The sequence below is a fragment of the Lissotriton vulgaris genome, chromosome 9 (assembly GCF_964263255.1).
Source record: "Lissotriton vulgaris chromosome 9, aLisVul1.2, whole genome shotgun sequence".
NCBI lineage: Eukaryota > Metazoa > Chordata > Amphibia > Caudata > Salamandridae > Lissotriton > Lissotriton vulgaris.
In genome coordinates, this window is record NC_141697.1 from 1,183,436,425 (window position 1) to 1,183,451,882 (window position 15,458).

Here is a 15,458-nt window from a genome sequence, read left to right on the forward strand (position 1 = left end):
AATGGGGGATTGGCTTCCCGCCAGGCTGGCTTTCGACCTAGGCACTCGACTGAATCAGTCGTGGTATCGGTTCTGGACAACCTCAGGAAGGGCATGGATCATAACAAACACCAGGCCCTGGTACTCCTCGATCTCTCGGCCGCATTTGACACGGTAGACCATACCATCTTACTGTCCCGTGTCAAGGCGGCTGGTATTGAGGGAGCAGCCCTGGTGTGGCTTTCCTCCTTCCTGAGGGACTGCACTCAGGCGGTCCGGCTCGGAGATTTTACAACCATCCCACTCCCCGTCACGTGTGGTGTTCCCCAGGGTTCTTCCTTGTCCCCCCTACTATTCAATCTTTACATCTTCCCCCTCATTTTCGCTCTTCAACAGCTGGAGGTCACCGTGTTTAACTACGCGGATGACCTCCAGCTCATATTTGATCTATCCTCTTCTCCCCTCTCTGTTTCCAGCTTTCAGCACACCATGACATTCATCAGGGACTGGATGAACCATAACCATCTCAAATTGAATCCGGACAAAACCGAGTTGGTTCTTACCGGAGGTCCTTCCAGTCCCTGGAACTCTCTCTTCTGGCCCCCCACCCTTGGTCCCGCCCCCACTCCTTCTACCACGGTCAAAACTCTGGGGGTTAAAATGAATAATCAGCTTACCCTCCACTCCCAAATCAGCTCCGTAGTCTCCTCCTGCTTCCTCACCCTCCGAACTATCCGCACTGTTGCTCGCTTCTTCTCCTCCCCCCAGGCACTCAAAATGATCATGGCCGCTTTAGTCATATCACGACTGGATTACGCCAACGCCCTCTACAACGGCATACCAGCATACAGTCTAAGGAGGCTACAGGTGGTCCAAAACCAAGCCGCCCGGCTGGTTTTTGGTCTCCCACGCTACCACCACTCCACACCCCTCCTCAGGGAGCTTCATTGGCTCCCGATCAAGGAACGTTCTCTGTTCAAAACCGCCTTCATGGTTTTCCAGGCTCGTCAAGGCACCGCACCTGCCTTCATCTCCTCACTAATAAAAGAATACGTACCCTCTAGACAACTTCGTTCCTCTTCCAAGTCCCTCCTCCAAATCCCACGCTTCAGACGCAAAAAGTGGGGTGGGTCCAACTTTTCCACCTTGGCCCCCACTTTCTGGAATTCCCTTCCAGACCACCTACGTGCGTCTACCAACTATGTATCCTTCCGTAAGGATCTAAAAACGTTTCTTTTTAACCAGGCATTCCCTGTGTAAACCTCCTTCCCCAGCCCAGTCCCGGGCCCCCCTTCGTCTCTGTAGCCAATCCCCTCCACTAGCGCCAAGAAACCGTTCGGTGTATGCTGCGCTTTATAAATGTTTTAAATTAGAAATTAGAAATTAGAACGCTGCTGGGTTGGAGGAAGGACTTCTTATAAATCACGAAAGCAGGTGACCTGTTCTTTCACATGATAGTTCTATCATTATATTCATAAGCACTGAATAGAAAAAAAGTTTATAACCAGTTACAAGCCAAGAGCATACCAACTGCATCAAAATGGTGAAAGACACTAAATCTTCAATTTAACCGTACCCACGCTTAACCAGACTAACTTTAGAGTCTGGTCTGTCATAGATTAAGAATCTGAAACTGAAGTACAACAAGAGAAGACTAGCCTCTCAGCAGTCCCTCATAACATATTCTATAATGACCGACCTCCTGAGAAAAATCAGCACTATCTATTATATGTCTTATAGGGATAGCTCTAGGCTTGTCTTCAGAAGTATGCTTTTGATTTGGCAAAATTGCATGGATAGCACTGCAGAAACTGAAACAAATTGATTTATTTTTGCAAAATCATTGGAAATAAGAAAAACATCGAGTTAATTTGACCATGAGTGTGTGAAGAAACCTTTCTCTTGAAGATGATAGATGTGATACATGGCGCAGTATGTATGAAAAATGGTAAAGGGGTTCGGGAGGGAGAAAGAAGACTTTTAAGACCCTGCAAAATCACACACATTTGGATTACTAAAACAAAAGAATACAAAACAGATAATAGTGCGTTACAAAAGAGGAAACTAATTAATGAAGGTATCATTGTATAATGCAAAATATTCCCTTTCTAACATTATTTTAATGTTAAACTCTGCGAACTGAAAATAAACGCTGCCATGCTACGTAGAGCTCCACAAGGGGCAGAGTCCGATAGAAAATGTTGTTCATGGTGATTTGCGGTGCCGGATGCTTGTCCGCACTGTGCAATCATCCTGAACGGCACCATGCCCAGCACAAGCGGGCGCTGCTTTCCTTTCTGCTGCTCCAGTAGATTTTTACTCGAGCTGCAGCTTTCTCAACGCTATTGGACAGTTTCTTAACGTGAGCGGTCGCCAGCATACTCACAATGAGAAATCGTACCTCCCCCCCGCCCCACGTTGAGAAAAATTGCCGGGAGGTTGATATTTTACACTCGCCAACTTGATGTAGACGATCGCGAACGAGGAAAAATCTCGCCTAGAGGTGGATTTTATTCACTCCCCAACATTCGTAGACTAGCGCGAGCGAGGAAAAAACTCTGCTCTGCAACACGAAGCGAAGCAGAGTTTTTGGGAACTCCGCGTGATGCGGAGTGCGGAAACCTCCTCAACCTCAACGAGCGAGGCAGAGTTCACGCCCAGGGTTAGACATTCATTCTTAAGAGAGGAAGCAGCATTCTTTATTTCTGTGGGAAAGAAATCTTTAACAGGTATACTTTGAGACTGTGCTTTGTTTCGAACTATAACTACTGTTACACAAACGCTAGTAGAGAATAATTTTGAAGATAATTCTTGCGAGGTAAAAACAGCAAGAACGTTCTATGTCCTTCAGGTATATTCTAGAATCTAATTCAGCCACTCTCGGCTGAAAATCTATCCCTTTCCTTTCATTCACAGCAGGAAGACTTTGTTGAAGGTGTCATATTATTCTAGAAAAGAGAAATGGTTTTAGGATGTCAATCTCGATATGTGCAGTACAGTTGCTTGGAAGTCATATAGAAAAGGCAGTGAGGCAATGAAATGCAAATACTTGTATCCTCTATTGGTTGCATGATTTGGAATGCACAGTACTGTCTCAATTGGTAGGAAACCTACATGAATGAAAACTCAGCCAGCGGGCTGTTGTCGAAGATTAACTTTGGAAGTGTTAATAAGTATCACCATGCTATATTCTTTGCTAGGGCATTAATATTTTTCAGTATGCAGCTCACCAAATGAAATTTCGTCACACATACATTTTCGCTGATTTTTTAACAGAGTTTTGCTGAAAAGAATCTGCTCTGCTCCCATCTTCTTGGATCACCAGTGGTGATTCTCCACTTGTCTCTACATATAGGTTGTGGGCTAGCCATGGACCTCAACAATCACACCTTGTTCTTATAACAGATTATTTTTTTACACACCAAGGTCAGGCATTTGGATGCAGTTGTGGAAAAAGAGTCCAATTAACTGGGAGCCCTGGAGGGAGAAGCAAAATCCTTAAAATATAGAGCGCTTTCAGAAACCTGAATGAGGATCCTGGAGTTTGTAAATTACCTGAGGGGCGTTCTGCCATCCTAATAAAGTCCAACAACCTTATGGGAGTAGTTAATGGATGCTAATGTAATGTCAGACCGCTGTTAAAGTAGTATCATTAGAGATATCAATATAGGACTAGCTATGTTGTGTTAGAGGAAACTCATTCGGGACACTGGAGCAGGACGATAGGTCGCAGGAACCGCTGATCGGAAATACCGATCTTCTTTCCCTCCCTGCCAAGTGACCCATGAGGCTTTAACAGCAAGTAGCAAGTTAAAGCAGAGGGAATCCCCCTCTTACACGTACGGCACCTTAGCGAGTGCAACACTTTTTTACCACACACTTTCACTTAATATAGTTTATTTTCACCCACACATACTCATTTGGTCCTGAGGAAAGCCAGTTTTAATCAAAAGGCCTGGCTGAAACATGTAGACCACAAGGACGTAGGAGCCCCTAATATACTCCACATCGTCCACAGCCTTTTTATCTTGCTAACAGGGGCCCAGGTATTAAATTTACCTCTTACCCTCGGGAACTGGGACCACCTGTATAGCTTTTAAAACCTTTCACCTTCATTCTCACCAACACTGCACACTCAGTAAGAATACCAGCTCCTCAGTAATCTGGAGTCGCAGCACACCCGGGACACATTCGGTGTCACTGTGGTGGGCCCGATGATGAAGCATGACACCAACTAGGTTGGTGTGTGAGGGCTTCATGACCAAACCTAAGGGTTTGCCCACAGATATACCTTCTGAGTTTCCTCTAACACAACATAGCTAGTCCTATATTGATATCTCTACATATAACCAGGGGACCCGGACTGGCTTACCTAGTCCTCTCTCTCCCTTTTGATTTGCTGAAAGTAGTATCATTTTCATACCATTTTGAGGTCGAGTGAAACTCGGACCTATTATTGTCAAACCAAAAGCTGACTTTTTACAAGCGGTTTTTCCAAAGTTCACGTGAAATCACGTGACCACAAGCTCCTTCGTGCACGAGCTTGCATTTCACCCACAGGCTTCCCCTGCCAGCAGCATTTGCCATCACGGCCGCAGGCCGTGACTTCAAAGGGTTCCGCTGCCCCGCCTCCTGCTTCACGGCCATCTGTTCCCCAGCACCTCCCCTCTCTCTCCACTAATTATTCACTGCTGGCCGGCCCATCTAGTTTTGCACGGCTTTCGTTTTCCGCTTGATTGCCTACACAGCCCGCCGAGTTTCATGTCTCTTCTTGTTAGGGTTTGCTGCAAAGCATGGCTTTACATCGCTCTCCATCAGAGCCTCCTCTCCGCCCCCTTCCCTGCTGCTGCTCGCATCGCACTCACTCCTCCCCCCTCCCTTTTCATCCGCTTTAATCAGGCTCATCTGCTGCTGCCATTCTCCCCTCCCTTCTCGTTGTATTTCCTTCTCGTTGTATTTTCTTGAGAGCGAGGTCGCACTGCTATCCACAGCTGTGTTTCTTCCTGCGTGCAGACTACACTTCTATTCATACCTATCAACAGCGTGAGGACGCGCTGCAATCCTCATTGTAGCGTTTTTTTCTTGTTTCCTTTGGACGCGCAGCCAATTCACTTTCGTTCAATGCGAGGTCGCGTTGATTCCCTTCACACTGCTGTCGCCAGTTCAGGACGCGTTACTTTCCCCCACCTATTTTGACTTCCCAGAAGGGCATGAAGTGCTGAGTCCGCCTCTTTATTTCATGTCGTTTTTGCTGGCAGTAAAGTTCTGTTGGAGCACCGGAGCGCTCAAAATTCCTATGACTTTATACCGCGAATTCAGTTTTACACTAGTCCCAGGATCTGCTGGTGTTTATTTCACTATTTTAAGATCTGCACATTGGAGAATGAGCAGACGTATGCTCTAGGATTGTTTTCATTTTTTGATCTCGCAAGTGGCCCACCATGTACAATATACAGATATATTTGTAAATCATGTGTTATGTGTAACAATAGTAGAACAGTTCTTTCAGCACAAATGCAGTCTGTGATAGCTGCAACGCACTCGAGAACGAGTATTCCCAGATTGTTATAATGTTTGGCTTTTGTAAATCTTGCATCTGTGTTTTCTCTGCTGTCACTTCAGCTCACCAGGCTACACCCCCTCACCCCTCGATCGCCAATGTCACTCACACCCTTCCTTTGATCTCGCCCAGAGTTCTTACAGGCTAATGGCCCTCCCCCTCACCCAGCACAGAGCGCGCATCGTTGGTTGACTCTCCCAATTTGTCTTACTGCCTCGCGTTCTTTCTCCCTTTTGCTCTAATAGTCTATGCTGGTGGGAATTATTTAAGGATTTCAGCAGTGAAAAAACGGGTCTAGTGTTTTGTGAGCATCACTGTTTGAGCATAATTGGGTATAGTACATGAGGAGGGTGCTCTATTCACATCTTATATCTGTTAATTCCGGGGTGCACCCTTGCAGCCTAAGGGTTGTTGGCGTGTACGTTTAGTCACACCATTGGTATTCATGTGTTTATGTACCCTGTTCGTAATTCTCGGAGCTGCCCAACAAGAACTGTAGAGTTCACTTTCAAACACTCAAAGTCACAGCCTTACATCCTGCTTTACGTGATTCATTATTTTATATTGCAGGGCTTCTATGGTCGTGGTTGCGTCGCTCTCCATCAGAGCCTCCTCTCCGCCCCTTCCCTGCTGCTGCTCGCATCGCACTCCCTCCTCCCCCTCCCTTTTCATCAGCTTTAATCAGGCTCATCTGCTGCTGCCATTCCCCCCTCCCTTCTCGCCCACTCCTTCTTGTTTAAACTTGTTCGACTGACACACACACTTCTTGTTCGGACTACTGGGCATGAGGCCCTCTGCTTCTTCCCTTTCCACACATGCCATCCGTGTAGCTTCTGGTCAACCCTGTTGCTTCCACCCTTCACGTCGTGTCCCCCCCCCCACACACACACTACTCCTCCTACCACCAATCATGTGTTGCATCACCGTTCTTTAGCCCACTCTGCCACCCCAGTGTTTGATTGATTCAGATGCTCCGTCCATCACCACCCCCTTTTGTACCGCTCTGATTAAACTGAGGCATCCTAAAAGATACCCAAAAGAACAGTCGGAGAGCACACGGAACGAAATGCAGAGTTGACGAGCGGGTGGCACTGTTTAATTATCAAACTTATTCACGACTGTCCTGGGAAAGGTAAAATAAAAAGCATATGCATGTTTGCAGATTAAGGACAAAAAAACGGAATTCTCCATGAAAATAACCTCGAATATGACTTCACTTATGTATTGCCCATGGTGGACTCGGAAGCATTTAATTAATACAAATAAAAACAAGATCCAAAGGTTATTTGTTTTAATCCTACAACCTTTTTTTGATATGGTACGTAACGTTTCCTCATGAAATCACAAACATTCCATCACCAATGGCGGGCTGTGCGTCAGGTGTAGGCCTCTGCGGTGCGTGCCACAGCTCTGGGTGATGTGCCCGGTCCTCTACAGACAGACAAGTGCTGTTCACGGAGCTCGAGATCTCGGTGACCAGTAAACAGTGCGGCACTTGTACAGACCCTTATAGTCTCGTGAGCCGCAGCTCTCTGCCAATGACGAATTGACTTTGTTATATCAATAGCACCAGCAATAACAAGCACTGGCGTTGCCAATAGGTCTCGCAGCAGGAAAGTTGGAGCTATTACAATTGCAAATAACAATGCCTTTTATTTTTGTTTTCATTTTAAAAACATAAAGGGCTTTGTCATTTACAAAACCAATAGCTCCAACTTTCCTACTGCGAGACCTATTGGCAACGCCAGTGCTTGTTTACTATAGCAAAGGCAAGATTAATATTCAAACTACTCTAGATGTAACCCTGGTGTTTGCCTGGGCTAGGTGATTCCAAAGATATAATCAAAGAAGGAAGCACATTATAGAATAAAGGGAATAGATCACAGTTAACACCTGTGACAAAACATTTAATATTAAAACCTCCAGAAGCGAAGTAGGGTGCAGATTGAAAATCAAAATGAATCGTTGCAAAATATGAGAGCTTCTGTAGAGTCTACAACGTGGCAAATAGAGGACAATTTATATCTTCAGGATGTCTCTGTCCTAGAATGGAAGCATGAAGGAGTGACTTCAAGGTCCTAGGTGCTTAAACAATGGAATTTAACAAACCACAATACTAAGCTTCTTCTTTCAGGAGAGTTCATGCCTATAAGTGCATGAAGTGTGTTCTCTAAACAAAAGACACAAAATTGCAATGAAAACCCAAACAAAACTGCCATAGTTTCCCTATCTAAGGTCGGCAACATGCAGCTCTGCTATCTAAACAATGTGACATTCCTGAGTCTAAAGAAGAATGTTGGGTCTCATCAAGAGAGAGCGCAGAAGAAAAAAAGCTTACCAGTCAGAAGTCCATCGATGTTCCATGTATCAGAGCTTCTTCATTGCATGGAGTATGATGAGGGTGTAGAATCATCTTTAAAATGTCTATAGAGCACCTTTTAGAAAGTTGTGCTGGTTCCACTGAAGAGTCGTACACATCATAGCAACATGAAACTATGATTTACCCAATGAGAGATTAAAAGTGCCTAGTAAAGCCTAGCTTCCAGGAATGGTGGTGATTCCTGTTAAGCTGTAGCAGCCTGTGCAGGACCCTTGTAGTGCTGAGACTCTATTGCATTTCTCATGGTCTGGTTGAGCTAATGCTACTTTTGCGTTAGCTCGGGAGACTTCATCTTGGTCCCAGATAGCATCATCAAGGACTCCAGGATATCATGGGTGAAGTAGCAAGGATAGAAGTAGTGACAGAATTTAAATATTAAAGATCCCATGATAGACATAACCTACACCCTCCCGCCCCCCCCAAACTCCCAACCAATGCCTATTGTCATACACCTGTAATATCACTTTTTTTTTTGTGTTCAAAGGTTTTTTATTTGGAGCTGCAAGAAATACAACAGTACAAAAGACCAGTTTGTGAACTTACATACATTGCTATAATGAAATCATAAAAAAGAATTATAAACTTTGCTGCTGGTTACGTAAATTGGATTCTGTAATACAGGCGAGTCCAGATAAAAACATAAGACCAGAAACAAAAAACAAAGGGTCCACACATAATGTCTAATAAGCAGATGTAGACGAGTTGCGTCCAAAGTAACACGATGACTTGTTTAGCATGACCATTATCACATGACATGACCTGAGGAGAAAAGAACACCAACATTGGATAGCAGAGGCAACATGAGCTAAGCATTTGTGTAGATCTACACTGTATACAATGGAAGGATGCACGTGATAGCTATGCAGAAAAGCGCACTGAGTCCCATGTGCTCAGATTCATGGAGGTTTGAATGCGTCAAAGTGGTCATCTAGTGCGGACCAGAGTTTCCTGAGCGGCGGCCTCCATGGGGTGGAAGTTAAGGATATGTTATCTGCACCTCTTAAGTGGGAGACCCAATTTAGCCAGTGGGGAAAGGAAGCTTTGTGCGTGCTTTTCCAGTTATTAAGTATGATTTTGACCCCAGCCGTCAGCAGCAGGTCCAGTAGGGCTTTGTCATCATCATTGAGTGTGACGGCTTTGGCAAAACCTAGAACAAGCGTTGAAAATTCCCTTGGTAAGGTGATATGGAGTACTGTGTGTATGAAACCAAAGATCCTGTCCCAATAGGAGGTAACCCTGTAACCTCCTATTGGACCTGTAATATCACTTTATGCACAAATATTTACTGGAAGTGATGAACCGTTAAGAGTCATCTGAAGACCATGGTCTTATGAGGTTTTCAGGGCTAATGCACATTTATTTCAAAACATGATTCTGCAATTGAAAAACCTTCTACTATTGGTATGACAATACAAGAACTACAGGTGTCTGGTGCAACTAGGTCATGGACATGTGAGGTAGATGAGGAGAAATTAGAGTGGTATATAGCATGCATCCATTCCCTTGCTGGACATCCTGGTTCACAATAAGCATTCAAGGTTTCAACTTGTCATTTGTGTCTGAAATAGTTTCACACCCTTGTGTGCTCACATGCTTTATTTTTTTTAATTTTTATTAAAGTGTTTCTTTTTGTTTCTAGATGCTGCCATGAGAATATTCTGAAACTACAGGGTTGGTGTTTGGATGATGGATTCCTGTGCCTCATTTACCAGCATATGTTCAATGGCTCCCTGGACAAAGTGCTGGACCCTCGTGTAAGGAATGGGTTATACTAGGTTATATTTGCTTACAGTAAAAAGATTCACACTACATGCTGAATTATCTATAGGCCAGTAGTAGCAGGCATCTACGGGGGTGTTTCTGAGTGACTGCCCATAGTAACCTAGCGAGAGAATCTGTGACATCATCTGAATGGCCAGTAATTGTAGTCACTGTAGCATAATTTCAGGGGTCCGCCAAAATCACAGAGTATGCTAGACATGGTTTTGCTCTAAAAAATAAAACACAGCAGAAGAAACACATCTAAGATGATAGACATGATTGAGCTATTTTTGTCACTTAATGCAGCCTGGCGCAGCTGGCCTGAATCCAGACTCACACTGCTGGAATTGCAGTTCATCAGATGGTTATATAGGTAGACTTCTTTTGTCCCTACCATGGGCACTTATTGGGCTAAGATTTTCAGAACTATAACTGAGCCCTGTGGTTATGGTTTTATGCTATCAGCGCAATAATTGGCACATGTCAGCATCAAAAGCATGGCTTCTCATGTACCAATATAAATAGGCATATCCCTTGCTGTGGAAAAGTGGTGTATCATTCTTCAATGTAGATCGGCAGATGCCCCCAAAACATGGGGAAAGTGAGAACGAACTGGTGTGTAGGACCTCTTATTAGAGGCTTATTTACAGACTGCAAGACTTTTAGTTTACTTTTGATCATAATCGTGGCCAATATCTCGGGGATTGTTGCACCACTTGAATTCGTTGTGGGCTTTTACCCCCTTTTAGATCAAATACCCCCATAAACCCCTATATGCTTATGGGCAGTATATACTGCCTAAACCATGTTTTTGGTCTCTGACCAGTTGGTAGTTGTTTCACGCTGCCTTTGAATAGTTCTCTTAACATTCCTATTGACGAGATATTCATTTTAGAACTTTTTGACATTGCAGCCACCCACTTCCTCCCACCCCTTACTTGCATATATCCCTTCTTCCCCATCAAGTTGACTTTTCCTCCACACGAACCTCCTATTCCGCTGAAGTTTGACACGAGCCTCATGTAGTACCTTGTTCATGCTTTAGCGATATAAACATAACTTTATCAATACAGCATACACAGCAGGGACCCGGCTCAATTCCATTTGACTGAGCATGCACCTCTCACGTTATGGCATTGTATCACATCATAACGTTCCATTAGACATTATTGTTTCAATATTTCTCTCCATGTTATGGTACCATTGATATTCTCACACCTCCCCATCTTCAAAGCAAGTAGCTATAACATCATAAAAAAATGTAAAATGAGAGTACAAAAAAACCCAATCTTAGAATATCTGAAATAACCATACATTCTTGATAACGTATTAATCTAAACTGTCTTTTGCAGAATTGATAAAAATGTTGATTTCTTAATACATTTCATAGGTATTAAATCACAATTTTCTTCTACAAGATCTTTTCCTTGAACTGTCATTAGGTGACTCACGAATATTCACCTTTTAGTTTAAAGAGCTAATTTTGTTTTTCCTGACTAAGCACATGATCCTGGTTAAAATCCTTCTAATTTCTTTCTGTGTCTAAAGCTACTTGTGATACATTCCACTAACCTCCATCAGATAACTTTCATGCATTTCCCCATACTTTCACAGGATCTCGAATTTAGACAACCCTTTACCAACTAAAATGGAATTTCTTACGCCTACCCAACAACCACCCCTTAATCCACATGATCTTCTATTTTTCTTGTCATTCATGACCTTCTGCGTAGTGATCTCATCAGACCTCTCCTTAGCCTTCGCTCAAGAACACTGCATAGCTTGCAATCAGTTCGACTACCCAAAATGACACAACTTAGATAAAATATTTCTTCCTCGAATCAACTCAAAAGGAGTCATTTTAGTGGCCACATGTGAAGTGTTGCTATATGACCAAACCAAATCTTCTATTGCTTTCCAAACATCTGATTTGCTTCTGTAAGAAGCTTAAATGCGTGCCTCTAATACTTTATTGAATCTTTCTACTTTTCCATTGCTTTGAGGGTGATATAATAGAGTTTTATTAAGTTTGATTCCACATTTGCTCACAAACTCAACCACTTCACAAGATCTCAATTATACCCATTATCTGTGATAATTTCTTCTGGGATACCTTCTATTTTGAATACATCTCTAAAAAACTTGATAACATTTTTTGTTGCAGGCTCATTGACAGATCTAACTTCCACCCGCCTAGGTAAATGATCTATTAAGACAATGAAGTAACTAGTGTGGAAATGCCTGATGACCTTGAAGATAATATAACACTTGCTGAAAAGTTTGCAGTGTGCAAATTTGCTGACTTGCACCAACTGAAATGAAGAGTACACACATACACACTCTCTCTCTCTCCACATTTTGTTTGCCTACATATCCCAGAAATGCACAAATTGCACACAAAACCAGAGTATTCCTTATTAATTTTCTCAGTTATGACTTGCTTCCTGTAAATTCCTGGATCAATAGTTCAGCAAGCAATGAACATGCCTGGAGCACAGACATGGACTTGTTTTTTCTATTTCGGAGGTGAACAGCTTACTCGAACACTTGGAGCAGTATATAATGAGCTGCGCTCGTCGCTAAATTTGTAGTAACTTGCTCACTCGGTAGCTATATAAGTATAACTTTATTAATACAGCTTACACAGCAGGGACTCAGGCTCAACCTCATTTCAATGAGCAGGCACCACTCATGTCGTGACATTCTAAACGCATCTTAACATTCCATGACACATCACAGTTTCAACATTCCAATGCATGTCATACTATTGATATGGCGACAACTCATTTTCTTTTGCTGTGTTTTTCTTGAACCGTAATTGTGTTATGACTCCGATAGTCTGGTACTGTATACTGTTGCTGCTTATTCCAAAAGAATTATTTAAAGATCAATAATCGCAGTAACATAATCTGGAGTCTGTAATGTCCACAGAAGCGAAACAGGAACATAATTACATTCCTGCTGAACTTTGTCACTTCAGAAATAATAAGCCCTGTCGGCTACTACAACAAAATAATAGATTTCTTTGTTTTGTGCTTTGGGTTAGTTAAGTTGGAAAAGTCATGTCTGGAATTGGCTGCACAGGAGGAAGAATGAGACTGGGAATGGAAAACCCAATCAATTGGCACCCTTCACTTAGCGGATCCTTTATAATCAGTCTGTAGACAAGTCTTCATTTTTGAATTAAATTGAGTTAAACTGGGTTATTGTTACACAGTAATGACAATTTGAGACAATTTCTGCACAGTAGAATTAAACCGCAAGACTGTACATTCTACACTAGAGTGACTGCTCAGATTGGATTTCAATGACCGTGTTAACTGCTTCTCCCTTCTCCAGCAGCATGGAAACGAGCCTCTGACCTGGGATAAACGTGTGACCATCTCACTTGGACTCCTACGAGGCGTTCGCCATTTGCACAACGTTGGGATTCTTCATGGAAATATAAAGAGGTGGGGAGCCTTGAAGATGCCTTACCATAATGTACATTGTCCAGTGGGTGCTTCATCAGTTTGTCTGCATGCAGATGACAGACCACCTTACAGATTAGAAAATGCGGTGCATCTCACACTAGAACCCTCTTCTTAAAAATTGCTGTATATTAACATTTCCCATGGATACGTCTCAATGAAATGGTCTTGTTTCAGAGCAATGAGTTGAAAAACTGTTGAAAAATTAGTGGTTAAAGAACCACATCCGAATACAAGGGTTGAATTCTGGAGCCAACTGGCCACAGAGAACGGACCAATAATCCGATCTGTGGTATTACTCATAGAGGCCATGTTTTGCACATTTAAGGGTATTCATCATCGCACCATAATTTGTGAAGAAAAATAATACATTCAACATGTGGAATATTTATTAACGTATTTTGTCTTTAAAAGCTATATAAGGCATATATTTCAAGTGAATTGCACACTCATGAGATAAAAACACTACTCCAACTGTAGCCTACGATTCAAGGATAGTCGCAACCCTGCACATAAAAACTATAAAAGTATGAATAGGCCCTCTGAAATTTCCTGAAAAGAGCTGAAGTTTTTATAGAGCTATGTTCCGTTTAAAGTGTCTTAAGTTTCTTGTCCTGCAAACATTACGCTGCAAGGCATTGTTTAGAATTAAAACGGTCATCTGGTGACTGATGTCATAGTATGTCTCAAAGCCTAAGCTCAGACATGCAATGCTCTAGAACTCCTACTGTTGATAATTGTTAGAAATACATAACTGGGTAAGAAGAAATGTTTTTTCTTTACAATAAATAGCCCATTCTTTGCCCTGATTACGTCTATGTGCATCGCTGCTTCTCTTATTGAAGAGCAGTGCTATATAATGACTTTTTTAAGTGGTGGGACTTTAACCCAAATTCCAGCTAGCAAGCCCAACTTCAACTAGAAGAGTTTATAAGTGAGGATGTTTTCTCCCAACAGCGAACATTTTCAAAATACAAATGGAGTCGTATAGTGCATTTCTAAGCACAATTATCACATAAAATTGTGAAAAGCTGTAGGCTATGACAGCACTCCTTAAAAAAATCAAGTATTTTCATGGTGCGTCAATCCAATGCTCTGGAGGAGTTGATCCTATTTTTTTCTTCAAAGTGTGCAGGGACTGGCCTCCACATGCAAATAGTTACAGAATTAGTATCTGGCTATGGGTGCCCTCTTACGCCAAGCTATGTACAATATACCTGTGCCAAATGTAGTAGTATTTGTATAGCGCCCGAATCGACCCCCGAAGGGGTATCTCATGCGCTTGTACGCATAACGCTGTGGAACCCTTTCTGGCTTTTCCCTGTGAGGTGCCCACTCCTGGGCACCCCCTAGGTGAAACCAGGCATCCGAGCGTTGTTGGGGCCGTTGTGGAGATTAAGCAAGCTATTGCCCAGATTTGCAGAGTGGGACCCATGATTAGAATAGGCACCGAGGCGAGAATTATCAGGTCCGCAGAAATTGAGCCCAAGACCCGCCGAGGCGGTAATTGAACCCTGGTCCCGGGCTAGACCTCTGCATCAGGGTCTGCCGCTCTAACCATTGAGCCACACTTCTCCACATAATTTTACCACTCATGTCATCTGTATTCCATGGGTGTTCCTTTTACCTTTTAGTATATCGGGCAAGCATTTTCACTCAACAGGCCATGGTTGTCCCATCCTAAAGCACAAATAGCTTCCAGTATGCCAGTGCCTACGTTTTGCCACAGAATTACGTGTGCTGGTGTTTTCTCATGGGTGCCATATATGCCAAGAATTACCACAAATATGCTAAAATGTTGTTATGGATACCTCTTACGCCACAATTTACCTGTAGGCTGTCAGCCTCTGCAGTCATTAGCCAGGCTCAGCATGAAGTTGGGGACTCAACCCCCCCTTTTTAATGTCTTTGATGCGCTCCAAATCTGTGGGACTTCTGCTAATCCCTAAGGGTGTCGGACTGAGCATTGCGGTAGATCAGCGGAACCTCCTCAATGCATTATTTATTTATTTTTTTAAAAACAATTTTACCCTGGGGTGGGGGTGGATGGGGGTCCCTTCTGCTTGGCTGAGTGCCCACAGATCACTCTGAAACCTTCCAGGAAGAAGCTGAGGTGGATGAAACCTTTTTTGTTTTTTTATAGATGGTTTTGTGAACATTCATCTAAAGTTATTGGTAAATGTAAATAAATAAACATTCCCAACTAGAACTACCCAGCTGTCTGTGTACGTATACATACATATGTACACACACACACACCCCTCCTCTGTGGGTGTCTGCACTGCTCTTCAGCTGCTGGGCGCTCCAT

At 43.0% G+C, this 15,458-nt stretch overlaps 1 protein-coding gene across 2 annotated transcripts in view; it reads left to right on the forward strand.

The window, feature by feature from the left end:
- The window catches only part of IRAK2 (interleukin 1 receptor associated kinase 2), a 183,049-nt gene that overhangs the window by 87,837 nt on the left and 79,754 nt on the right, over positions 1 to 15,458 (forward strand). Inside the window, exons 7-8 of one of the 2 annotated variants that reach the window (XM_086939230.1) lie at positions 9,559 to 9,673; positions 13,023 to 13,132. In XM_086939230.1, coding sequence (XP_086795356.1) covers positions 9,559 to 9,673; positions 13,023 to 13,132 — 225 coding nt within the window. Of the gene's footprint in view, positions 1 to 9,558; positions 9,674 to 13,019; positions 13,133 to 15,458 lie in introns of both variants that reach the window. The other variant, XM_086939229.1, reaches the window with a different exon arrangement.